Raw genomic sequence first — 27,640 nt, 5'->3', positions numbered from 1 at the left:
CATAAAAAGTTAAACTTTAGTCTGCTTTCCAAACACTAGGTCTAATAAGTTGTGCATTTATGAGCACAGAAGAGATTAATGCAAAATGATTTACAAAAAAGGTTAATTTGTTCTTACACTCGTCCATGTATTTTTTACTCGTTAAATGCTCTCAAAACAACATGAAACATAACAAACACCTCCTATACAGATGTTATGGGCTGATTTTAAATGTAGAAAATATCCCAATTTGAGCAATAACACATTATTTTGAATTATTTAAATAAACATTTTGGTTTAACATTCTGAACTGAGAATCAAATTGTAATCTAACTTTGATCATAAATGTAGAATTAAATTAAGTGCAAACTTATTGATGAATCATCAATCATTTGCACACGTTTTACATACATATACACAGTCACATACACAGTGAATAAAACATACTCTATCATGATTCTGTATAAAAAAAAATAAAAAGATTTTTCCACCTGTAATATATTTTATACTTACAGCTGTCTGCAATTTTCTGCTAACTGCCTCATACTGTCAAAACACAAGCAACCTCCCCAAATGCTTATTTCAGCATTTATTTTTGAATAATTAGCTTAGATATGGTGTGCTCTTCCCTCATCATTCAAAACATCATTAGTGAGGTGAAGAGAAGAGAAGAGTCCCCTTGGGAGAGATGGTGAGCTCCTGAGAAAAAACTGATTAGCAAAAAGCCCAGGGATTAGATAATGATCTGCCAAAAAGAAAGTTCGCCACTGAGGAAATGTCCCACATGTACACGCCAGCAATTAATGCTCAATACCTTACAGATACGGTTCTGTTTCTAATCGTCTCATTCATTTCTTGCGGATCTTTTTTCATTTTGAAGCGAGCATGTGCTTCTGAATCTGTTCAGCTGCAGCCCATGATGAAACCCAGAGGGCATCATAAATGAGCATCAGACGAGCCTATCAGGGCGATTTTACATCTGTTACACTATTGATAGTTGCTAGAGGGGAAAACAAACATGTCAGGAGTACTGAGAGGGTTGCAGTGGGAACCGATCAAAGAATCACTTTTCAGTGCACTTGTCAGTGGTGTTGGAGCTCATTGGCCACGTTTACACAGCATCAGAATACGGTTGTTAGTCCTCCTGTGTTTGATTCCTTAATACTTAATATACCTTAAAGGGGTGGTTGAGTATGATTTCACTTTTCTAACTTTAGTTGGTGTAATGTTGCTGTTTGAGCATAAACAACATCTGCAAAGTTACAATGCTCAAAGTTCAAAGCAAAGGAAGATATTTGCTTTTAAAGAAAAGTACTACAACAAACGGCTGGTAGGGACTACACTAGTGTTGTCACGATGCTAGAATTTCTAACTTCGATACGATACCTTGAAAAATATCGATATTCGATACCATTTTCGATACCACAGAGAAAAAAACTGCCACTATATTAAGGGGGTATTTTTTTTATTGAAAGCTAAATATAACAAGTCTAGAACATGACAATGAGGTATATTTTACATGAACAAAAATGTCTGTTAATATTTTTTAATTGGACCAGGGCTAACATGACCCGTTGTATTTGTATAACCTACTGTTATCAAAGATTAAAATATAGCCTACTGTAACAAAAAAGCACTTAACAGTATCAAATTGGAGGATAGAGTGTCAGTAATGTATAATAATAAGATTAAACATTAAATTTTCAGTTAAAGGCATTTCATTATTGAATTCAGAGATGCCATTGTCTAGCTGTTTAGTTTAATTAATATCTGTGTAATCAAATTGATGATAATCGCTAATGAAGGCACAGTGGGGAAAGGTCTGTCCAAACAACAAACACTCCTGATGCTGAGCGTAGCCTATGCTTGCTAAATGGTACCCCTGGAGCCTGTTCCTTAAGTCTGTTTTCACCTATACAATAATTTAAAAAAATGAGTGATGAGAGGGATTATTGATTGTCAAACAATCTTTTGGGTGCCCGCAGCCCGCTCGCAGTGTGAAGCGCGTGTCTGCGCTATTCTCTGACATACCCGCTCGCGGTGTGTAGCGCGTGTCCACGCTATTCTCCGACTCCGACATGCCCGCTCGCGGTGTGTAGCGCGTGTCCGCGCTATTCTCCAACTCCGACATGCCCGCTCGCGGTGTGTTTTTACGCGTGTCCGCGCTATTCTCCGACATGCCCGCTCGCGGTGTTCTTTATCAATCAACCAAAGCCGGTCGCGGGGGCGCCGCCCTCGCCATCTTTCCATTCACTTCACTTTTGCTATTTAACCAGAGCGAATGAGACGAGTGCGTCACGTGTGGTGTTTGTCAACGCGCCTTTGGAGAGAAGTGAAAGTGACCGCTCGGCTAGTATCGATACTTCGGGAAATTAGTATTGGTACCGTTCAGATATTTCAGTATCGATATTTATCGAAATATCGATATTTTTGACAACACTAGACTACACGACATTCCTCCCGGGTTAGTGACATCAGCAACCCTAAAATGTACATAAGCCCCGCCCCCGGGAACACACAGTCCATGTTGAGAAGAGGAAGAGTTGTTGTATAAGAGCACATTTGTGAGTCGGCTCAAACTTTAGCATCCATCTTTTCACATGCAATAGAAAGTCACTCTGTGTGCATCTCACAGCAGTTCCTATACGAGTGATTTATAGATTATCATGACAGAATATCCTAATTGAAGATAGTTAACTCCACATCAGCAACATAAATTCATCAACCATTCAGAGACGTCCTGTTGCATTCTACATGTTGTCACTTCTTCTTGAGTCTCTCCATCTTTGTCTGACTCCGTTTTAACATTAAAGGCAGAACAGTTTCTGCCATTTTAGTGTGTCTGTGTGAGGTAATCGCAGCTGCTAACACACACAAGCTCTTGAAACCCCGCCCTCTGCAGCAGCTCATTTGCATTTAAAGGGCCAGACACAAAACGGTGCGTTTTTGCAAACCCTCAAAAAATGACAACTTTAACATGCTATATAAAAATATCTGTGGGGTATTTTGTGCTAAAACTTCACACGCACACTCTGGGGACATCAGAGATTTATTTTACATCTTGTGAAAATGGCATTTTACCACCCCTTTAATACAAGTGTGCTACACATACACGTGACTCAAATGATCCGCTCTCCACCCAGATATAATAACTGCTGTCGGATAATGAAGATAATGGATGAACTCGCAGCTCCATTGGACTCTTGTTGTATTAAAAGTGATAAGACATTTCAGGACGTTGCCATCATCATGACACATAGACGACAGTATTTGAGACGCTACTGTAAGTTGCTGTGTGAACGGGACATTTCGAGACTCACACCTGTAAGTACATGCGGTTGTCAATCCCAAAAACGGACAATGTGAACCTTGCCATTTTGTTCTAAAGTGTCCTCTACTTTGCATGCTAAAACTGGAATCAGTGGTGGCTAACATCATAAACTCATTGGTTATTGATACTGTACATTAAAAGAGCAGTTTCGCTGGCACTTCTTCATCTCAGTGGCCATGGACGTTATATTGACCCCTACTGCCACAGATGCTGCAGATTCACAACAAATCCGTTTATCTTTTGTTTTGTCCCTTTACATCAGGTGGGCACATTAATCTTGATTTGAGTAATTTTATTTCACAATAATGATAATTCACAATAGAAGCTTTCCTGACGCACAGCATGGCAATGTCACGTGAGCGTAACCGTGATAACCGTGACCAAAATCACTACCGGTTGACACATTTCTCTACCGGTTTATCGTGTCTACTGGTATATTGCCCACTGTAGGTATTCATATATTACATTTACACATATAAGTGTGTAAATATAACATACAATTACTAATACATTTACTTGTATGCATTCTAGTATGTTTGGTTATTCATCAATGATCTGATTGCCTTGAGATTGCATGTAAAGGACCTATCAGCCCGCACCCTCATAACTGAACTAGATGTTTTAGATATTAAATTATTAAAGGTACACTGTGTATTTTTTTTAAGTATTTTATTAGCTAAAATCAATGTCTTTATCCATAAATATGTCCTCATTGGTGTAAAATTACCTCTGCCAATTATCTGACTTATCCACATAAGCGAAGAATTTCTTACCTTTATTTACATTGGACGGGTAAGTCCAAGGAGGCTTCCATGTCGTTCCGCCATTTTGAAAAACTATAATAGCAGAGAGAGACAAAAAGCACTAGTCTACCTCAATGTGTTTCCACAACACGTTTGCGTTCAGAGCCAGGGTCACGTGACTGAAACCAGCTGAGACGGACAAGGAGATCAGTGAGAGGCACTTGTCACTGTCCCTGCAAATTTGAAAGGCTGCACTGCACGGTACTTCATAATGTTGTGTCAAGTTCCAGTTTGTCTGAAATAATGAACCTCATCACCCGAAAGAAAACTCGATGAAGTGCTATTAGAAGACATGTTGTCATAGCTTCTTGGTACATAACAGCTACCGTATTTGCAACATGCATTTGAAAACGCGAGGAGCTAGAGAGCACTATTCGTTTGAATGCAAAATACAATTTCACCGCTAGATAGGAGACATTCCTACACAGTGTACCTTTAACTTATTATTAAATATTGACAGAATGTCTATTCAGTAAAAATGTTTGCTTGGCTGATTAAAAATCCAAATCTGATGTAAAAAATATGGCCGTGTGTATTTGTGTGCCGTAAAGTCTCTTACTTTGCAAATAAATCGATCACTGCTATTCTAAAAACCCATTAGAATATCCCAAGAGAAGCCGAGGCAAATTAGCTTTCTGGTTTGGCCTACAAATTGACGTCATGACTGAACAAGTCTTGTGTGTGATATTTTAAAACTTTGCAGCTATTGTACTGCGGAAAGATATAATGTGTCGTTCCCATTCACAGACAGGGAGAGAAAGGAGGTTGACTATTAAACTAACATTAATCTCTATTGATTTGCCCCGAGCATTTTAATTACTTCAGTCCTTACTGTTTTTACTTTCAGAAACCTGCTGCTAATGAGCCACATTTGTCTGAGCTGTAAGATATGGCACGACTCTTCAAAGCAAAATTATTGATTGTAAAAGAAAGAGATGAAAGACCTGAACTTCACAGTGCCAGAATAGTAACATTTCAAATGGACAGGCACATTAAAAATTAATAGTAATAGAAGTTAATTAAGTTTTGCACATTTTATTAGCCTCAGCCTCATACTGTGTACTCAGATGGAACATCATATATCTTTGTGTACACGGTTTTATATATTTTGTGTTCTGCTTGGAATTTCTGACAACAACAACAAGCTACTTCAAAGCGTTTAGTTCTGCGAGATGTCAGCGGATGAGTGAATAAATGGATTTTACCTCTGAAATCACTGACAGTGTGAAATGAAGTCTACATTCTCAAGTCTCTTTTATCTTACTTTAAGAAAATGTGCTGTATGATGCTCCTTTTCCCTTCTGATACAGAACAAGAAATGAGGCTTATGGAGAGCAAAGCAAATCAGAAAAGATCAGTCCGTGAAACAGTCCAACCAATGTTTCTTATCATCGTCTCCCCTCAAGTGTTTGTCAAACAAATGCGCAAAACACAGGCAAGGCCACTGGATCGGACAGACATCGTCTGAGGGTCAAAGCAATGTCAGAAAATCTGATGTGGCAGTTGGAGTCAGTCAGACACTGTTATCTCACTCCTCATCGCGGCAGCAAGGCCCATCAGATGCATTACTGGAGCAGAAACATTACCGCTAATTTCATATGGCATGAATATGCAAACTTAAGACACATCACATACATAGCTCTATTTAGCCTGACAAAAAACAAAATCCCATTTTCACAAATTTGTGCCTGTAGAGAGATCAAATCAAAAATGACATCTCTACAATTGTTTCTCCAAGACAGCAGAACAAATTGAGAGAATATGCAGACTACCCATATTTCATCTGCTGAGAAAAAGACCCAAATAATAATAATAATAATAATCTTTCCTCTTCTTGAGTTTCAGATCTGAATAAATGTGCTCAGGTTTGCAACCAAAGTCTGCAATCAAACGTCTAAAGGGTTAGTTCAACCAAGGATTAAAATTCTGTCAGTAATTACTCACCCTCATGTTGTTCCAACCCCAAAAGACTTTCGTTCATCTTCGGAACACAAAAAACATATATTTTTGATTAAATCTGAGAGCCGTCTCACTCCTCCATAGGCTTCTATTGTAATTAAAACTTGCCGGCCCAGAAAGTTAGTAAAGATATCGTTAAAATAGTCCAAGTGACTACAGTGGCTCAACCATAAGTTTATCAAGCGACAAGAAAAAAATTTGTGTAAGAAAACCCCCAAAATAACAACTTTATTCAACTATTAATTTTCTTCTGTGTGGGCCTCTGAGTGAATTCACGTAGTGTAACAGTGCAGGGGGTTGTACGTCAGAACGTAGGCTCACTATTGGCCAGTATCACACGCATCAGACACATGACCAGCGTCAGTCAGGTGAGCCTACGTTCTGACGTACAACCCAGAAGCGCTGCGCTGTTAGCTTCCAAGCGCTTTAGTATTTAGTAAAAAATAGCTTTTTTATTTAATATCAACATTAATTTATGGTTTAAAGCTACAGTTCAGGATTTGGGTTCCATTTCATCTAAACTATAGAAATAAAAGTATGTGGACATCCCTTCCATTTAACAAAGAATTCTTTGTATTGTTTGCTTCAGTTTATATTAGTACAAAAAAAAGAGGAAATAAGAGATAAATTCTCTTTTAGCTTCTTTGCCAGGTCTATACAAACAGCAGTAACATGGTCACATGACAAAAAGGCATTGATATTGCATAGCAGTAGTTCAGTTTCGTTAGACAACAATAGCGCTTTCAAGAGGCCTCTACTCTAATCTGAATGTTCTTTACTCTAATAATGACGAAATAAGCCAAAAAGCTACTGAAAACATACAGCAATCTGCAACAAAATACACCAAATAAATATATAAAGAAATAAGCGTCTGATGTTTCAGCATCCTTTGCACTTCAAAAGCTATCCATTTGTGACTCCGGGCCCAATAACTCTCCAGACAGCTTGCTTCTATGGATAAAAAGGATTGTGGAAACAACTCTAAGTGGTAATTTCAACTCATTTGTTTTTCAATCTGGATAGTTTTGTGTTTGCATGTTCCATGTTCTTTTATCACCGCAAATAACAGAATATGGTGCAATGAACAACACATTGAGGAACAATGGAATAATGCTTATATATTTACCGTATATATATATATATATTGTATTTTGTAGTCAACTTCACAGCTCTGTGCTCTCCTATTGATTATCAGGTTCACAGTTTGACTACGCCAGTGAAGCATCCACGTGTTATGAAACCTGCAGAAACCAATCATTTGAGCAAATACTGTTGAATTTTTCTTAGAAAGCATTATTCTTTGACTGATTTATAAAACCCAAAAGCAAACGGCCTACTTTGACTATATTTATCACATATTATTGCAGCGCAATAGCCTGAAACATACGGCAGAAAACATGTGAGTACGCAGATGTCAATGCTTGGCAAACACATTTTAGGCCTCCTGTCAAATTATACAAACAGTTATGATGATGGTAAAAGACATTAGTACTCAAGGGAGTGGTAGAGTGACGGTTAAAGTCTATGCCATTGAACGTTAACTAACTTTCTCTGCCAGATTTCCTACAAACCGTTGCTCCACCATGACAGCGGTTGAACCGAAAGAGAAAACTAACCATAAAATAACAAAAACATTAAAGTTTCATTACAATTTATTAGTTTAAGTAAATTGCAGACAAGAAAAAATTCATATAAAATTATTGGAGAAAGGTTTGTACCACTGCAAACAAGATGTATTATTTTTCACCCATTGTCAAGGAAGAAACTTGCATATATCTGCTAAACATTCACCTTTTTACAACTGCACTCTCAGAGGAAATGGCCTTAAAGGTTACAGCTATGGACTAAAAGAAAAAACATTACTATGGCTGTGTAAATATGATACACCCAGAACTACAAAGAAATAAACATTTGGGAGCACCCAGCCCACCTTCATAAAATGATTCAAAAAAGTTATTATCCTCAAACAGTGTACGCACAGGATTCTTGCTCGATCATCAACTCTCTTTCAAGCCATTTTCATACCACTTTGGTTATTACGCTAAAAGCACAATGAATAAAGCCTTTTGTGTGAACACAAAATCAGGAGCCAATATGCTTTGATTTCTGCCAGATCTGCCATTAGTGTCATCTATTTAAGTGTTTGCTCTTTCATCACAGTATTTCAGGCATGTTGAAGGTTCTCAGATTTCTCTGATTCTATATGTTGTCCTCTCTTGCAAGTTGATAAGCCTATTTATGTTGCTATCCTATTTAATCATGGTTATATTGAGAGCTGCATTCATTTTATGCATTTAACATTGATTTCTCCCTGCGCGCCTTCATAAAAACAGACCTTTGACATGCTTTTAGGTCACAATCCACAAGTTATGAACCACTGTAATAGACAAATAAAATGGAAATGTGACAGTGTAAATCATGTACTAATACAAACTCACGATTACCCCACCTAACATGGCCTCTACATATGAAAAACCACAGAATCATTTTGCGGTCGGTAACTGATTTAAAATGAGGCAGTGGCCTTTCCCATTCCAGTGGGACAACAAGTGAATGTGAAAATACATCTTCATTCTTACCCATTCAGCCCTTTGCAAACGGCCATGAACCGACAGCCATGTTAAAACACTCCGAATGATATGTGCTTGGCATAGAAGTCACGTTAGTCAATTTCTCTTTTCAGATATTTTCAAAAAGAGACACTTTTCTCTTGCACCATACAAGGAGATCTGTTCTGTCTCTTCTTCATAAATAATTTACACACAAGTGTTTAATGCTTCAAGCAGAAAGAAATCAATGAGACATTAGTCCTTTTAATCTTTAAGTGAAATGTGTTCTATCTAAAACTTGAGAGGATAATTATCAGAGGAGCTGACAGATGAATACATACCTTTTTGATGAGTGATGCGAATACATTTTTTATAGTGCATAGCATACCATATTCACACATACTATTTTGTTATCATTACCGTAAGCCGAAAGGTCTATTTCTATATATTTTTAACTGTTTTTTGAAAGTTTTCCAATCCACATAGTCAGCTAAAACATAATAATTAGATTAATATGACTGCATTAATTGTAGAAATATGATATAGTTCTAAATATGAAATACTAAAATACTGAAAAAATACATGGATATAGAGATCATTTCAAATATTACTTTGGTTTGAGAGATTGAGATCATTTTTTTTTTTTTTGTGCAATTAGTTGTGGTTTGTTACACTTTAAAAAATTAAATAAACTTTCATTATTTCCATCCAGTTGGCAGAATTAATTAAACTTTAAATTACATTCCTTTTAATTAATTCTTAAAAACGACAACCAAATCAATGCCATTGTTAAAATCATGAAACTATAATTAATGTTTACGCATCTGAGCTTAAGAAAACATTTTTTAAAAGGAGTTTATAGAAATATTTTCTTTTACAACAGATGCATAGTTATAGTGAAAGTTACAGAGATCACTGCAGAACAGCAATGACTCCCTAATGGCTTGATCTAAATCAATTGATCTATCTTAAAATGTACTGAAGCCCATAGTCTTACTGTCCTCTAAAGTCCAAAGCAGACATGATAACGATGGATTTTTTTTAACCCTGATTATTGCGTCTCGTTTTCTATACTGATGTTACACAGATGGACATTTGATATCCAGCTAGTAGCAGATCTGGCTTGATCGTATCAAAATGCTTGGCACTGATCCAGGTGTCAGTTGAGACTGGGGTCAGGATGAATTACTGTGGGGATGCACTTGCCCTGGTCTGGGCACCTGAAATTAAATCAAACTGATGGTGGTAAGACACAGCTACATCTCCCTAGATACAACAGGACCACATCTGAACCACTGTCACATGTCATGCCAGATTTATAGCTGTACAAAATCTACCCAGAATGCACACCATATCAGCCGAGCTCAATGAGCCAGCCCAAATGCCATATAAAACATAAATTCTCATAAACACACACTCCACCATAAACCACAACTGTTAAAGGGATAATTCACCCAAAAATGAAAATTAGCCCAAGATTTACTCACCCTGAAGCCACACTCACCCATAATACAATCGGAGTTATATTAAAAAAAATTCCTGGCTTCAATTCAGAAGGCTTTTATTAACCCACCAGAGCCGTGTGGAGCACTTTTATCACGGATGGATGCGCTTTGATGCACTTCCAAAAAAATATAGTATACCCATTCACTCCATTATAAAGGCCATTGCACACTGAGTCCGCAATTCACATCCGAAATTTTCGCACGTAAAAAAATAAATACGACCTCACGTTATGTGAATCACGCTTACACACTGCCTCCGAAACTTTCGTCCGTCATAAAAAAAATCGAAAGGGGTTCGATTTTCTGCGTTTTTCGAATCCGTAACAAGCAGTTTGAATGGTGTTTGAATGGTGCTTTGACAATTCAGAGCCACCGAATAACGAATACGAAAAAACGCATACGAAAATGTCGGACTCAGTGTGCAATGGCCTTAACGCTTGGAAGAGCCAGGACATTTTTTAATATAACTCTGATTGTATTTGTCTGCAAGAAGAATGTCATATACACCTAGGATGACTTCAGGGTGAGTAAATCAATTGTATGAACATACAGAGAGTAACAAAAATGTTGCATAACTGAACAACCGTGAACCAGTTTTTACTGTATACGTGAAGACATGATGCACCTCAGATGTAAAACAAATTCAAAACTTGCGCGTTGGAACCTGTTTCAAGGTTTGCGTTCTCGAGTCACCAAACACTGTTGTCGTGCAAATAAGCGGCCGGAACACATTAAAAGTTTTATGTTTTCGTTTGAAACTAAGTTCTGAAGTTAATAACTAATGATCTTTGCAAAGGAAGTGAATCAAACAAGAACTAACTTTAGCTGAACAATAACTTTATCCTAGAGCTGCTGTAAAGCCAAAAAAATATGTTACTTTAATCTCCTATTATCACTGTAAAGCTGCTTTGAAACAATCTTGTTAAAAGCGCTATATTAATGAAGGTGACTTGACTTGACTGGCAGATGCCTGATAAAATGAAAGTCCTGAATGAAAAAGCATGCCATTGGGTGCTTCTCATCTTTTATTTGTGCATCCTCGCTGCCTTTCCTTGCGTCTTAGCTCCACCCCTTAGAATGCGAGGGAAGGATCCACCCGTGTATCCTCGCTCATGACTCCTCCTCGCTCCTCATTCCTGGCCTCCTTGCGGTGCAATTAGAGAATTGAGATGCCCTTCAAGATGGCTGAGTTTGATCGGATTCTGGGTCACGGGCTGGAGGACGAAGGAGGGAGGAAACGAGGAAGCATCCATTTGAGTACTGAGAAGCACCATATCTGATCTGTGTAGTAATTTAAAGCTGTCTTGGAAGTAAACAAAAAGTAAGATTATGGATTGTTCTATTCCTGGAAGCTGATTGGTCAATACACCGTTCCAACCATGGTTATATCACGACAGAAGGGGTTGTGAATATCGTAACTACAACATGTTAGCGCAACATTTGTGGCATATAATGTTGATTACCAAATTTTTTTTCAAATTCAGATTCATCCCTCATTTAATTTAGCCCTGCCTGAGAGATGAAATTAAATTAATAGGCAGATTTTTTTTTTTTTTAAATGGACCTGAATGGTTTAATGAACCTTTAGACACAATATGGAGAGAAAAAAAATTCTACAAAGAAACTGTGTGCAACTGTGCATGTTTTTTGTATCACTTCGTTCCTTAAACGCCTGTAATATATTTTTTTCAAGTAATCAAGTAAAAGTTGCTTCAGGTGAGTAAATGTTCATCTTAATGTTCCAGTGATTACGTGTACCACAACCAAAATATTTTTTTTAATTATACTAAAATGATTTTTTTTCTTGCTAAAATGTATGAACTATCAATCAGAGGGCAGAAGTTATGAACTAGATTGTGTGCAACAAAGTTTTTATGCTGTTAATAATTTAGAGATTCACGTATAAAATTTGCTTTATAGAGTTAAGAAAAGTAAAAATCAGGGTTACGGTGGGGAACTTACAATGAAAGAAAATGGGGCCAATATTTGAATGAGAATGAAAAATTATTTAAATGGAAAATAATACACACTATTTAACAGAAGATAATATCATTTTTTATTATTATAGGATTAACATTAAAAAATGATATTATCTTCTGTTAAATAGTGTGTATTATTTTCCATTTAAATAATTTTTCATTCTAGGTTTTATGATGTTGCATAGTCACAGCGACAAAGTTGTACATTTGGATATAAATTTACACAGAAGTTAGTAAGCAATTTTTTCACACTACAATAATGTTAGCATGCATTTTGCTTATGTCATATGGCTATACTATTAAAACTGTGAGTATTTTAAAGTCATCATAAATTAAAAATTCACCCTATCTATTTTCTTAAATGCATGTTATTGATCTTATTATGAATGATTCGTCCATGTATACGTTTTCTTCCGGTGAAAACGACTGACTTCTCTCCGGTGACATGCAGGACTTCTCCAAATATTACGTCCGCTTACAACCCACCCCAAGCTTACGTTCAATCCCCACACCTCAAAATCCCGTCAACAACCGATACATTGAACCAAGCCCCACCCTGTTTTTCTTGTTTGATAATCTGTTACCCTTAGATATAGAAGAAAAAATCTGTCAGTACTTCTATTTCATCACAACTCTAACGTTTAAGGATTGGCCCCATTCACTTCAAAGTGCCTCAATGCAACAGATTGTTACTTCTTTATTCTTTATTCTCTTTTTAAAAATAAATAAACTGTTGTGCTAATTATGCCATAAATGTTATCAATTGAGCTTAACTTGTACGAACCCTCAATATTCTTTTAATTAATAAAAACACACTAGTGCTTTAGTGCCTCAGCACACAGTTCTGCATGTTAAGACCAATTCACCGTTTGTCGGATTAGTATGTTACCCCAGTTGGCGTTGATCGGGGTTTGTTCTCACCCGACTGAACATGTTCAATCAGCGATTGATGGTGTCTGTTGGGGCAGTGTGAACGTGACAGTTATTTTTAATAAAATCATAAATCCGACGGCCAACTTGTTTGTTGGCGTTTGTCTGTGTGGTGTGAATTGGCCTTTAAACAGAGTATATTAAGCGTGGCATCTCGAAGCATGTGTCTGCTCCCTCTATTTGCAGCTTATTTGAAAAATCCAAATAACAAATAAGTAAAAAACATTTGCCTGTGGTTATTTAGAATACATGTAGCCCAGCCATGCAACATCGTGGCAGCCTTCGTTCAAGCTCAATTTAGCCGCCTAAGGTGTTGATAACCTCAGAAACTCTGTGCCTACTCTACCCGGATCTCAGCCTGGGGAGGGCGGGCATCACTGAACCGCCTGTCGTTAATCATTGTTGACATCGGTGGGCATGGCTTCCTGCTGTCCGCACGGAGGACGGAGAGAAAGCGGCACACCGGCTGACACTAGGAGACAGGTGCGCCGATGAGGCACAGAGTCATCGCGGCAGACAGCGACAAGAGACCGCTTAATGGAAGAGAGCGTTCATGCAACACTTCACTTCCTCCGCCACAATAATCAGAGAGAAAGAGAGGGATAAAATGAGAATGAGTTTGAGAACTCTCATGGATTACTTGCCAACGTTTGTTACGACAAGCCAGAAGCCTCCCTCGGTGCACGCACCAGGGCCACTCCATCACATGCTGCCAACAGCTCTTACTCACACCAATAATAAGCTTTCATATTGGTATACGAACGCCCCTGCAGGCCCCCGTCGTGCGTGCATAAGCAGTTGGTGACACTGTACTTATTGATTCTGGAGTGGCTGAAAAACATGCATATTGCTCATGCTTATGGCGAGGTATTTTGAAAATATTAAACTATTGCTATTGCTTTTCTAAAAGGGCCACATCTGAACCACTGTTACATGTCATGCCAGTTTAATAGCAGGACAAAATCTACCCAGAATGCAATTCATATCAGCCGGTACTAGGCCAGATGCCATTTAAAACATCGCTTTTCTAAGTTATCTGATGTATGATTTTTGCTTAGACAATAAAACATGAAACAGACAAAAATATATAAAAACATGTTTTTTTGAGCATCTTCCCAAACTTCTAATGAGAAGCGCTTATAAACCAGTTCCCTGCAGTTTTCTGCCAATATTAAATATTAAAGCCTTAAATATCAATATTATTATTGTAATTTTATAGTTGAACAATGATTATTATTATATTTATTTTATCATTTTTTTTATTTTATAGTGAAATATTACAATAATAATATCGTTTAATATGTTTATTTAGCAAAAATAATAACAATAAGGATAATAAAAAATGATAATTATTATTAGTCATATTGATATATAATCACATTTATGCATTTGGCAAATCACAAAATGCCAAATTGCGCAGCCCTACAAACAAGCACAGCAAAATTTGAGAAAATGCAAATATCACATTTTTTATCAGAAATACCGTAACGTGGACTAGTAAGCAACTGGCCAAACCCCTAGAAACCAGCTAGCAACACCTTAGTAACAACCCCAAAAAAGCAACATCCTGGCTGTCATCTACAACAGCTCTTGACACTGTTGTTTGTTACTTGTTAAACTAGATGAGATCAAGATGAGACTTTTAGCTGCTTTGTTCCTATTTAATTTCAAAGGCGTCTGAAACAACAGAGATGTCACATTTAGAAACATCCCTGTAGCAAAGACTAGCACAAATTCAATATACATCAGTGGACTTGGATGGAACAACAATGGAACCAATTGGATTTATATCAAATAGAGTTTCAAGAGAGTACACCTGAATAGATCTCATTGGCATTTCATAGCTTTTCGAGCATTTAGTGGCACATATGCTGAATATGTCGTGAAGGAAAACAAAATTCTGTTCTGTATTCTATGATGCATTTCTATTCTATAGTGTTCTGTAGTGTGATTCTGAACGAATGCTGAAGGACAGCTTGTCATGGTGGTCCTATGAAATGTTGTGATACAACCAGACTTATTTATACTTCTCCAAGGTAGAAAGAAAGAAAAGCTTTATAAAAGTCAAACCTGTCTGTCTGACTACGTCATTCTGTCATCAACTCTGGCCCCAAGATGGGAGGGTTACTATAGCAACTGCCTGGGTTAATAACCCCTCCACAACAGTGTGTCCAAGCCCCACGTTTTAACACATAATATATAATTTTATCCAAGAGAAATGGGAATGGTTTGTCATAATGGCATGACAAATACAGGCTCTTGAAAGCTGCAATATCAAAGCAATTGCTGTCAAATCTTAAAAATGTTTTTTTCTCAGTCGCTAGCAATGAGTTCAATTGGAGATTTTTTTTTTTGGTTTTGATTTTGCAAGTCCCTGGTCTCTCAGATATTTCTCAGACTTTCCAAGATACCAAACTAAAGTCTGCAATCAGTAAAGTTCATCAGTAATGACGTATTTTTGTAGGCCAACCCGGAAGTTGCATCACCCTGTTCCCTCGACAAAAACCCAATAGGATTTTCCCACTGGCTTAAGATTACTGCAGTAAAGATAACACAAGCTTATGATTCTAATACGTTTTGATCATGGTGATAGTAAATTAACACAACTTTTATGAAATTTGAAGTGTAAATACAATCGATGGAAGTAAAAAGCTAAATGTAGGCTCCCTGCATCTGAAATCTCACTCTTGTACTCATTTTGAATAAGTATTTACTTCGCGACCGCTACAAAAGTTAATTCTATATATAGTGTGAATGTGTGTAGTATGAATGTAATCTAGATGTAGGCTACATTCGCCATGTTCTCATTTTCATTTGACCAACCAGCGTCAGTTGCCTCGCTAAACCATCATTCACAAATCCTCTCCTGTGGCCTCATGGGATAGTAACTTATCCATCAAATGCACACTTCAGAATCTCACTGGAAGAAGTAGGTCATCCGGGTACTTTTTTACCTACTCTTTTGAGTACTGTGAATTCGGATATACTTCTTTAGTCACATACTATTTTTCGCCTACAATATAGCAGGGAAATGTGCATTTTCAAAATGGAGTACGTACAGATTACATTCACACACACAGAATATACTTTTTTAGCGGTTGAGGAGTAATTAGTCAAAATAAGTACATACTAAAGACATAGCCAGTGTTTTCAATATGAACGCAAATATTTCATAAAATTTCTCTAAGATCTAAAAAAAATATTTTTTGTTATGCAATCTAATGTTACAGCTCTTTACTCTTTACATTATTCAAAATGTCTAATTTGTGTCTCTTTATATTTTTTCAAGAGAATTCAAAGAGAAACAACTGAAAAACATTAATAATCTCCAATAGGCACTTCCCACAAATAATGTACATTTTGGTTTACTTTTTAAAGCACAATTACTATGTTTCTTCTCAAGAGATTGATTGTTTTAAATATTTTACATATCTATATTATACTACTGTACAACAAATGAAACATTTATTTTATAATTATTGCAACAAAACACACAAATATGGTTTTAAACTGTACTTAAAATGCTAATCATGAATAGAAATGCTAAAAATGAATAGAAAGAAAATAGCTCAAAAGATATTTAATTTGACATCCTGAGGTTAGAGAACAACATTTTCTGAACGTCTAGCTCCATCACTTAAAATCATTTGTTAAAAAAGACAAACGTTACTTTATTTTCAGGCGTTTCATGCCCTATTTTGTTCTCTGTTCGTGGAAAGTGCCAACAAACCCCCTGAGCTTTGAAAAAAATAAAATAAAACCTCCGAGCAATAAAATCATCCTTTGGGAAAGGTTTATTTGGAGCAACCCAAAAAAGGGGAATATGTTAACTTTATTTATTATTAAAGGGGAGTTAATACATTTCAGAGAAACATTGCTTTTCGTTCACATGTCCCTTAACTTTAGCCCATGGGGAGCTGATGGGGACAGGTTTTATCGTTTACCATGACTGCAGGCAGCATTTTAACCCAGCATTTGAGAGCATACAAGCAAAGCTGAAGGCTGGCCCCGGGAGATTGCAAGGATAAAGCGTCTATTTAGACTTACCCCAGAGGATCATGGGTCAGACGCAGGTATACAGTGTATTCTAGCTTTCAATGGAGACAGAGCTATAGAGCTTTACTGCAATGCAAACTGTAATTAAAACTCTCTAATAGAGGTTTAGGACGACACTTTATACACTCTCGTCATCAACATAGACCTTCCTCTCTTTTCCAGTTTGTGCTTGATGTGAGGATTTAATTAAATCTTTTCATCGTGTCTAGCAGCCGAATGACCCCTGTATATTCTGCCTTTTCCTTTTTAAATTACAATGTAGCACAGCGAGAAAAGAGGAATGAGACAAGAAACATGTCCGTTAATCTAAATCATTTTAACGCACATTTATAGAATCGAGATATAATAACACGTCGTTCCTGCTGGCTCTGAAATACATGGTGTAGTATGTGTTTTATAATGTCTAATCTGAGGTTTACTTTCATTCCACGACAGTAACCAGGCTGTATCAATTGAAATCGATTGTGATATCAGGGCTTACGGCCTTGGCTAAATTGTAAGTGTCAGTAGGAATCAAAATTCTATTATTTTCCAAACAATCACAGATAAAGCTGTATAAAAATTCCAATGCCTGGTCTCTGAAAGCGCTTGTTTGCTGTACCTGATTGAGGCCGCTCTCGGCAGCCTCGTTCCTGTCCTGTGGGACACGCTCAATTTTCCGCAGGCTTATCTTGCCAAGGTGGCCAATTTAGGAGCCTTTTGCCGCTTGGCTTTTTGAGAAATGGGCCCATATTACAAACGCAGGTGGAGACAGAAACATTTGTTGGGACGGTTTCTGGGTTCTGGGGATACAGTGAAAAGCCTGAATTAAAAAATGTATGGCCTTGTAGCTTGATTCTCCAGAGTAAAGAGTGTTTTAAAGGAATAGTTCAGCCAAATATTTGTCAGCATCTACTCACCTTCATGTCATTCCACACTTTGTATGAACAGAACAGGTGAATCTTTTAAGCTGCTCTTTTGCATATAATGAAAGTGAATATGTCTGCCTTTTATCATTTTCATTTTGATAAAACTACCAAAAAAAATGTATTATTCAAAAAAAAAATTAAAATAAAAGTCCTCCAGTCAGCAAATAGAACTGATTGAAGACTGCAGATGGCATATCTTTCAAACTTTGTGTATCTTTTCTTGCCCATAAAAAAAAGATCTATGAGATGTGTGATAATCCTGATGCTGCACATGGTTTTAATAAAGCTAATTTCTCTACTGCTGCATTAATTAACATGATCCACAACACTCGCACTTACATTTATCCATACAAATTACATAACACGACTTATTAGTATTGTATGAACACAATGAAATGAAATGCTAAAGCTGATGTATAATAAACATCGCTCAAGAGTGCTGTACTCCATCTATCATTCATGTTCTAACTGTATTGACTGCTTAGGGCTCACTGGCTGGATCTGGACAACTGCCTGTGCACACTTGTTGCACACTGCCATCTAGAGGAATGAACGCGATATTACAACAGTTTTTACAAAAAAGAAAAAATTACCAATGACTGCAGCAAGTACACAAACTCAAAAAAGTAGCACAGTAATACTGTGTTTTTGGATATGTACCATGGTATAATATTATGGTATTATTTACAACAGATACCATGCACTTCGATTATAAAAAGTATCATGATACTACCACGTTTTTGGACGTTTACAAAAGAACTACCATGTCTGGACATGTCATGTACCATCTTACCATATGTCTAAAAAAAAAACTCATTTGTGTGTCTTTATATTTCGAAAGGAATTTAAGGAGAAACAACTGAGCCAACTAAAGTCTCCAATAGGCACTTTCCACAAATACAGTTTTTTTTATGCACAATTTCCTTTTTCTTTCCTTGTGAGACTGATTAGATAAGTTAAAATAAAATAATATAATATAAAATAGGTTTACTTACACTTACAAGTGTTTACTAAACACTTACATGTAATGCAACTTCAATTAAAATAAATATATATATTTTTTTTTACTTTATTAAACTTTATTAAAAAGTTTATTTAATAATTATCGCAAAAAAACCACACAAATCAGGGGTTTAAACTGTAATGTTGGTAACAGAGCTACAAAAAAAGTAAATTCATATAAAATGAGTATAAAACAGCTTAACTTATATTTAGTTTGACCTCATGAAGTTGGCGAACAACATTACATGTGAGTCTGCAAAATTATCACTGGAATACGATATAAATAATACCGTGGTACAAGAATTTCCCTTTTTACAGTCTATGGAATTTCCATATATCAAAACACCAATATCATCTGACACCATGTAGCGTACCACCACAGTTGACATAGCCCTAAAACATACCAAAAAAAATGATTTACTTTGCTAGAAAATAATTATAAACACAAAATACAATAAATAATCAAGAAAATTATAATACACGCCTGATAAATGCAGCTTTGCCAACGAGTGACAAAGGCCTCAAGTTCAAATCCAAGCCAAACCAGGAGCAAACGTATGTCAGTGGATGTATATTTGGAGAAGGTTCATTTATGTTGTGATTTGATTACCTTGACCAGCTATGTGCAGTACTTTTATCATCCATCCATCCATCCATTTTTCGGCTTATGGAGGACTCGACTGTCGAAACACTGCATCATGAAGTTCGTTTCGAATGGTTTGTTTGTCGAATCTGTGGTTCGTTCGGAGCGTGCAACTTGCCAAAGTCACGTGATTTCAGCAAACGACAAGGGTTTTCAACAAAGTTTTGATTGTTGATAATCTCACAGCCTTAAATATGATACAGTACACCTTATAGGGTTCATACAGAATGACACTAATATTGAATTGCTTCTAATTGGTCTAGTAACCGCCTGCCTAATAACATACAAAACAAGAATATACATCAATAAAAGAACACAAGTGGTTTAACTGATTCACTGTTTCGAAAAGCTTCCATCACTACTTTTGACACCGCCAAATAACTGTTTTGTGTGCTGCTCGTACTCAGTACACCTCCAACCTATAGGTGGCGCTATAACGAAACAAAAAAAACAGTCTCGGGTAAATGTAAATAACAAAAAAAAGACAAGATAACGCTACATTTTGCGTCCAGTAAAACGTAATTTCTCTATCTAAATTGCATATATTCTCCATACATTGAAAAATTGCCGTTTATTAACATCTGTTATAATAAGTTTCGTAAGATCTTGTGTAATTTTCAGGGAAGGGAGGGGCAGTATCGCTCTCATCCGGTGGAAGAGTCTTTTATCAGCAGAGTCAAGAACATGGCGGCGCTCCGTGTGGTCGTGTTCTCCGGCACCGGGAGAACCCTCCTCAACACATCCAAATCTCTTCATGCTCCACGGGTATGGACGCATCTAGTATTTTATTTTTTAATTTACTATTTTCTCCCGTTCTGGTGTCTGAATGATGTAAATATACGCCTTTATTCGTTGGCATGTCCCGGCGTCTCTTTCAGTGTATTACCTAAAGCAAGGTCACAGCAACTGTGGCTCCTCTTACGTTCGCATTATGACATTTATGCTTTTATGTTAGTGTCATAACACATTATGCCTATCTAATAAAGAGTATTATTTGTAAGAAATCGTGTGTAGTTTGGATTAAAAAGCACTTTGGAGTCTAATAACTGATGCGAGCTGCCATTCCTTGAGTTTATCCTTGGTGACATCATTGGTCTTTGAGCTTATACATTAGTAATCCTTATCGTTTTTTCAGAATATGACAACTGTTTCTGTTTTGATTTGACTTTGATTTGAAAATTTAATATCAATGTCTCAATGTCTTAGGACTTGTTTTATTGACAGCAGAATTTTAAGACCAGATGATCCTTGAAATCTAGCATGATTTGACAATGTTACTGATTTGTAGTTGGTCTGTATTTTGCACAAAGTATTTAAAATGCTAAAATCACATCTTTGCTTAGTTGGGACCTATATATCAGGCATATTTCTTTTTACAGTTCTTTTTTTCTTTCTTAAATCCTAAACCCTCAAAAATCCTATTAAAAAAATCCTCAATTTCATGTTTAAATTTTAATGTGGTCCCAGACTTTGGGCTCCACCATATTTGTTATGACTTGCCCTTTGTTATGACTTGCCCTATGGTTATGCAATATTTATTAATAAATCATTTTAATAGAAGCCAATGTAATTATAAGGAGTTTTTGTCATTGGTTGGTTTAAATGGGCATTTAACATTTTAAATTCAATTTAAAGGACATGAATTCTTGAAGTACCTTGGAGAGCCATTTAAATGCCATGCTATATGAATGTGAAGACCATACCGTTGTTCATCTTATTACCGGTAGTAACAATATGGAATAATTTCTCAATGCTGTGTCATTTTTGACTTGCATCTGTGAATGTTGGGATGACACTAATCGAGTTGCATTTTTATTGAGTTCTCCTTCAAATTACTAACTGAAAACTAATCCTTGGCAACGTTTTTGTATTTTATAGGCCAACATGTCATTCGCTAGCCTGCCGAAGGGGAAGAAGATAGCCCTGACCACGATTGGAGTGCTGACGACAGGAGGAGCGGGTCTGGCTCTAATGCTGCAGCAGTCAGTCAAGGCCTCTGATTTGGAGTTGCACCCACCATCATACCCCTGGAGCCACAAAGGCATGCTGTCCTCCCTCGACCATGCCAGGTACCATAGCCCACATCTTGTGCACTTACCAGAGTGCACAAAATGAGGTTGTCATCTACTGATGTTATAGCAACAGTACGTTAAAGGTTATGTGTGCAATTTCTGCATGACGACTGGCGGCTTTTTAGTTTTTTTAACCAGTTTCCAAAATACTTAACCCATCTACCATTTTTCAGCCTAACGGGAAAGCCCACCTCAAACTCATACCATTGGATACAGAAGTTCTGCTTAAAGGGTTAGTTCACCCAGAAAAGAAAATTGTCATAATTTACTCAGTCACCCTCATGTTGTTCCAAACCTGTATGAGTTTCTTTCTTCTGTTAAACACAAAAGAAGATATTTTGAAGAATGTTGGTAAACAAGATGGTTGACGATAGCATTGAGTATTTTATTGTATTTTTTTATTATTCCTATTATGGAAGTCAATTACCAACATTCTTTAAAATATATTTTGTGTTCAACAGAAGAAACCCATACAGGTTTGGAACAACTTGAGGGTAAATTATGACAAAACTTTAATTTATTTGGGTGAATTATCCCTTTAGGAATCAAAGTTTTAAAATCATCAAAGATTTGACATTCTTTATACTCTAACAAAGAATGTTTATTTGTATTTCTCAATCATCATTGTATTATGTTTTGCCCCCCACTCTTAAAATATACAGAGCTTTGAGCTTTTGAATACAAGACTTATTATTATTTGGATATGCAGAGTGACATTTTAAGTAGTCTGTTATATTTTTATAAAGATCTCATTGATTTACATTACAAGCTATCCAAATTCAATATTTTTGGCCATTTAAATATCAGCAACTGCACCAACTTGCATATTTTTGCTTAGTTTGTGCCTCTTTGAGTGTGAGCTCCATATTCTTCTATTCCTGTCACACTCTATGAGCCATAAACTACTGATATATCAAATATAATACTTCACAAAAAAACACATGCGATTTTTTAGATTGTATATAGCTTCAAAACTCTTCCATCAAAAAAAAACTGATTATGGCTATTGTCTCGCACGTCCGGCTTTACAGAGTTAAATGTAATTAGGGATATTGGTTTTATATAATTTCTCCCTGTCTAGTGGAGTTCATGTGGTATAGCTTCCCCCGCTCTGTTATACAGTTATTAAATATTTGCAATGGAATATCTATTTTCAGTATATTCCTTGGCTTGCAGTATGATAAAAATTTGGTCTCATTAACCACCTATAGGAGGAAGTGTAAATATCAATGGACAATATATTCAAATTACAGAGAAATCACAATGCTGTGAGTTAACTATTCTTTCAATGGCTTTGTTTTTCAGTATTCGTCGTGGGTATCAGGTATATAAGCAGGTGTGCTCGGCCTGTCATAGTATGGAGTATTTGGCCTTCCGTAACTTGGTAGGAGTGTCACACACAGAGGCAGAGGTCAAGACCCTGGCTGAAGAGGTCAGATTTCTTATGATGTTATTAACATGCATAACCAGTGGTGGATGAAGTACACAAATCAAGTACTTGAGTAAAAGTACAAAAGCACTTGGTTTTTAATTTACTTATATTAAAAGTTAAAAGAACGGATTGATGAACGTTTATTTTGGAGTTCTATATACTCCATCCCTCTCCATATGAATTATCATATAGAAGTGCTAGTCAATAAGGAAGATTATGCAGACACTTAAGTGTTAACGTTTATTTTACGTTTTATTTTATTACCAAAACTGGTCAGTGGTCACACTAACTACTACTGATAACTCATAATTCAAGTGTGCAAACAAGTAAAAACAACAAAGTATAGTATATAACAATTAGGAAAAACTAAATGTTTGTAAATGTGTTGTTGAATATAAACATGCAATATAAAAACAGACATTTGATCACATGTTAACATTAAGAGGAACACTATGCAAATATACCCCTTTTTTATCATTTGAAACTGCTACAGCAGTGTGGAAGATGTTTGAGCATTAATTTGCCTTATTTTAATCTTATAAAAACGTACCCTGTTCAGACATTAATGCAGAAATGTGGACATGTCCAAATTCCAGCATTTCATACAGTGGGCTTTAAACGCCTCGCCCTTTTACTGCAGATTTAGTTCACAAACAACTGACAGTCGTGACCTAAATATGATTTTAATTTGCAACAAAAAAATCCAGGCTTGTGAGTTCAATGAATTGTTAACTGAAGACTCGCTCTGACCGGATCATTTGAATCAGTGAGTTGTTGGCTCAAGAACAAATGCAATCAAATTGGTTCAATTCTTGCTCATAAATCTAATTTCATTATATATTTATTAACTCATAATCTAATTGGACCACTGTTTAATTTAAATATTTTGTAGTGTTTCAAGGCACAGCAATGCAATAAATTTTTTTTTTTTTGCACAGACAGGCAAGCACCACTTTTATTTTGGAAAAATAAAACAATGTGGAGTCAGTGTTGTTAATGCATCTGTCACCTTAATATCTTTGACGCACATCTGTAATGTGGTTAATATTCTGTTATGTAGATTGAAGTTGTGGATGGTCCTGATGACACGGGAGAGATGTTCACCCGACCTGGAAAACCCTCAGATTACTTCCCCAAGCCCTACTCGAACCCTGAGGCTGCCCGTGCTGCAAACAACGGCGCTCTGCCCCCTGACCTCAGCTATATTGTCAGTGCCAGGTAACGAATTACTTTGATCAGGTACAAAAGAGTCTAAATTTTACACTTTAAAAGTGTCAGACAGTTCTGGGATCTGAATCCTCATAAAAGCATCACTAAAAGCCCTTTTTTAACCAAACAATTTACCATTTTATATGATTGAGAGAGATTAAACTATAGATTTATCATCATACTGCTGTTTTTCTTTTCCATACTTGATCTTATAGTTCTAAACTTTTTTTCTTACATTTTATGATTTCTATTTCTCTCTCTCAGGCATGGAGGGGAAGATTACGTGTTCTCTCTCCTGACCGGTTACTGTGATCCTCCGGCTGGTGTGTCCATGAGGGAGGGGCTTTATTACAACCCTTATTTCCCTGGTCAGGCCATTGGTATGGCACCACCCATCTACAATGAGGTGCTTGAGTTTGATGATGGTGAGTTTTTAGTTTTCTAGTATCATTGCCCCTTTTGAGATGCACTCCAATTCATATTTCTTCTAGGACTGTCAATAGATAATTTTATTATGCATGTCATTAATAGAAATCATTACTTTTTCTTTTTTGCCTTCTAAATATAGTGCATTAATTTTGAATGCATTACATTTCTTTTGGTGGAAAGGAGGGAATAAAATAACAAGATTTGTCAGCCCGCTGGTGGCATTCTCATTAACGGTATATTTTACTCATGGGTTATATTTCATACTTGCTGGGCTTTGATTATAATTAAATTCTGCCATACAAAGACTGCAGAGGACTTTTCTGTGTTAAATATCCCTTCTGATTTTATTTACATATAAATTAGCCATTTAGAAAGTTTTTTGTTTTTTTACATTTACTGATAAATTAATCCTCTACTGGATTAAAGTCATTATGAGCTAATACCCATTAGGTAAATAACATATGAAGTATTACATACCGCAGGTCAGAGTTTTTTAATAGCTCACTTTTTCTCCATAGGAACCCCTGCCACCATGAGCCAGGTTGCTAAAGATGTTTGTACTTTCCTGAGGTGGGCGTCCGAGCCAGAACATGACCAACGCAAGCGTATGGGATTGAAGGTTTGTGTTTTCCTGATTTCTTCTTCACCAGTTTATTTCTTCAGGCTCAACTGACCTCATTAGATATTGGTCGAATTTGGTAGATATTGATTTATGTAATGCAAAACTACACCGCCCGGCCAAAAAAGTTTCTGTTTGGATTTAAATAGGCAAATGCTTATGCAAAAGAGTCTATGTTTGGATCATTATTGCAGGGATTAAAAAAATGAAGCACCTCTTGATGGAAATAAATGGTGACGTTATTTCCATAAAGAGGTGGAATTTTTTTTTTTTTTTTCTTGTATTGACAAAGCACTCTGTAAAGTCTCCTCCAGCACATCCCAAAGACTTTCACTGAATTTAAGGTCTGGACTCGGAGGTGCCAATTCATGTGTGAAAATTATTCTTCATGCTCTTCCCAACCATTCTTTCACCATTTGGTCCTGATGAATCTTGACATTGTCATTCTGGAATATGGCCGTGGTGTGTTTTTCTACACGGTTGTTTAAAGGAACACTTCACCTCTGGAAAGATGAATGTGTATTTAAAATGGGTCATTTATGTAGAAGAAATGTGAAATTATTTTTGAATTTGGAGCCTAGACTGAGAAAAGCCAGAAAATGTATTTTTGGCTTATGGGGATGAAAGACAACAACTCCCAGAATGCACTTGCTTCGCTGCCCTAGGAGGCCACGCCTACCGGTAAGAGATCGCAGTAAACAACAAGGCTATGCTACTAGTGAGTCTCCGTGAGTCTGCCCAGTATTTTGATGTCGCCCAAAATGTCCAGGATTCGGCTTTTGCGTTCTTCAGTCGCCATTCCTCATGTTTACTGTGACGAGCAGGAACGAGACTGACGGCCGCGGAGAACGATGCGAGGCCGGTGGCGTGATTACTGATGAGTGGCGCCGGCGCCTGTGAGACGCACCGGTCTCGTATCTCTCACGGAGGATTTTCCTAGCAATGTTAAAACGCACATCAAACGATCACTTGTTTGGCGTTCATGTAAACACTACATTCAGATTCACCGATCGGAATGAATTCAGTTAGATTGAAACAAAAGGTGTGCACTGTGCATGTAAACTATGAATGCGACTGCAGAAAGCAAAAGCCGAATCCTCATACGATCTCGACGGCCGGACATGTCCGGGAAAAAGAGGATGGTCACCGCTACTACTCAGCTTTCTCCACAGAATAAGAAACTGTTTGCTTAGCTTCCAAATAAAGAATGGCTGACACTATATGTACATTCTGTGAGTGAGATCCCTCTATGGGCGGGTTGAAAACATGCGGAACAGCGCCTTCTACTGGATAAATGATGAGCTAGTGTTTGTAGTCTTACACTTATTCAAAGAAATTTGACTTCCTGCTTTTTATGACGCAAATTGACGATTTTTGCGTCATAAAAAGCAGGAAGTGGAACACTTAAATCCTTATTTCTCCCATCTCAGGGGAAAATAAGGGAATAAACCATGACCATTCGAAAATGTGACTGGGTTTCTAAAGATGCAAAGTCTAATGCAAATGGGTGAAGTGTTCCTTTAAAAATGAAAAGCTACACACTCCATCAATTAGGGTTAGAAGAACTGCTGCCAAACATATAACATGCTAGAAACATAATAATCACTGCAATAATGATCCAATCATAGACTTAAAGGTTTTAAATAGGCAAATGCTTGTGTTATTTAGTTTTTTGCTGTGCACACAATGACCACAGTATAACAGAAGAGCAAAACATGCATGCTAAATCTCTGAGAATTCATCCCATTTAAAGCAATTGTTTTTCTCTCGTTCTTTCTGCAGTTGTTGATGGGCGCTTCCATACTTGTTCCGTTGGTCTACTACATGAAGAGGCACAGGTGGTCTGTGCTGAAGAGCAGAAAGATTGCCTACAGGCCTCCCAAATAAAGCCAAACTGCTGCCATCACCAGGCCTTGACACAACGTAATTGATTCACAATTCTCCGATCTTTTTCAGAATACACAATGCTTCAAGATAAGGTTGCTCTCATCAATAACTGCTGGACATCCTATCAGATAGATGTCCTTGCTCCTAAATGACTTGGGGAGGGAGTGGGATCTGAGACGACCTTTGTGATGTTTTACTGTAAAATAAATATTATCTCAATGAATTATTTGTGGTTGTTTGCAAGGCGATGTGTTCAGAGGCAAAAATCAAATATACATTTGCAACCTTCTTGTGCTTTGTGAGATCTGTCCTCGCTCTAGGTTCTCTACACTTTGTTGTATAAATATT

At 36.8% G+C, this 27,640-nt stretch overlaps 2 protein-coding genes across 16 annotated transcripts in view; one reads left to right on the top strand and one right to left on the bottom strand.

Moving 5' to 3' along the window:
- raly (RALY heterogeneous nuclear ribonucleoprotein) overlaps nt 1-20,065 on the bottom strand; it is a 152,483-nt gene extending 132,418 nt beyond the window's left edge. For 5 of the 13 annotated variants that reach the window (XR_013799515.1, XR_013799516.1, XM_079628136.1 and 2 more), the window contains exon 1: nt 19,612-20,049. The gene's annotated coding sequence lies outside the window, so the exon portion shown is untranslated. Of the gene's footprint in view, nt 1-2,705; nt 2,762-19,611 lie in introns of those variants that run through there. The other 8 variants (XR_013799514.1, XM_079628138.1, XM_079628143.1 and 5 more) reach the window with 5 other exon arrangements.
- cyc1 (cytochrome c-1) lies at nt 19,516-27,515 on the top strand. Of its 3 annotated transcripts, none has more exons than XM_079628150.1 (8): nt 19,516-19,556; nt 20,266-20,409; nt 21,523-21,713; nt 23,022-23,148; nt 24,209-24,366; nt 24,622-24,782; nt 25,305-25,405; nt 27,188-27,515. In XM_079628150.1, exons 2-8 carry the CDS (start codon nt 20,329-20,331, stop codon nt 27,290-27,292), a joined length of 924 nt encoding a protein of 307 aa, XP_079484276.1. In that variant the 5' UTR covers nt 19,516-19,556; nt 20,266-20,328; the 3' UTR covers nt 27,293-27,515. The 3 variants fall into 3 exon arrangements, with proteins under 3 accessions (XP_079484276.1, XP_079484274.1, XP_079484275.1); XM_079628148.1 differs by having other exon boundaries at nt 19,522-19,585; XM_079628149.1 differs by lacking the exon at nt 19,516-19,556 and adding an exon at nt 20,102-20,162.
- The last annotated feature ends 125 nt before the right edge of the window (nt 27,516-27,640 follow it).

This window comes from Phoxinus phoxinus, assembly GCF_949152265.1.
Source record: "Phoxinus phoxinus genome assembly, chromosome: 11".
Lineage (NCBI taxonomy): Eukaryota > Metazoa > Chordata > Actinopteri > Cypriniformes > Leuciscidae > Phoxinus > Phoxinus phoxinus.
The sequence above is the reverse complement of the archived record's forward strand: the minus strand, read 5'-3'. Positions and strand labels throughout refer to the sequence as shown.

Coding starts and splice junctions, on each gene's coding strand:
- cyc1 (XM_079628148.1), top strand. CDS start 19,559: ATGTCAGTGGATGTATATTTGGAGAAG. Junction 20,410..21,522: donor AATCTCTTCATGCTCCACGG/GTATGGACGCAT, acceptor TGTATTTTATAG/GCCAACATGTCATTCGCTAG. Junction 25,406..27,187: donor GCAAGCGTATGGGATTGAAG/GTTTGTGTTTTC, acceptor TTCTTTCTGCAG/TTGTTGATGGGCGCTTCCAT.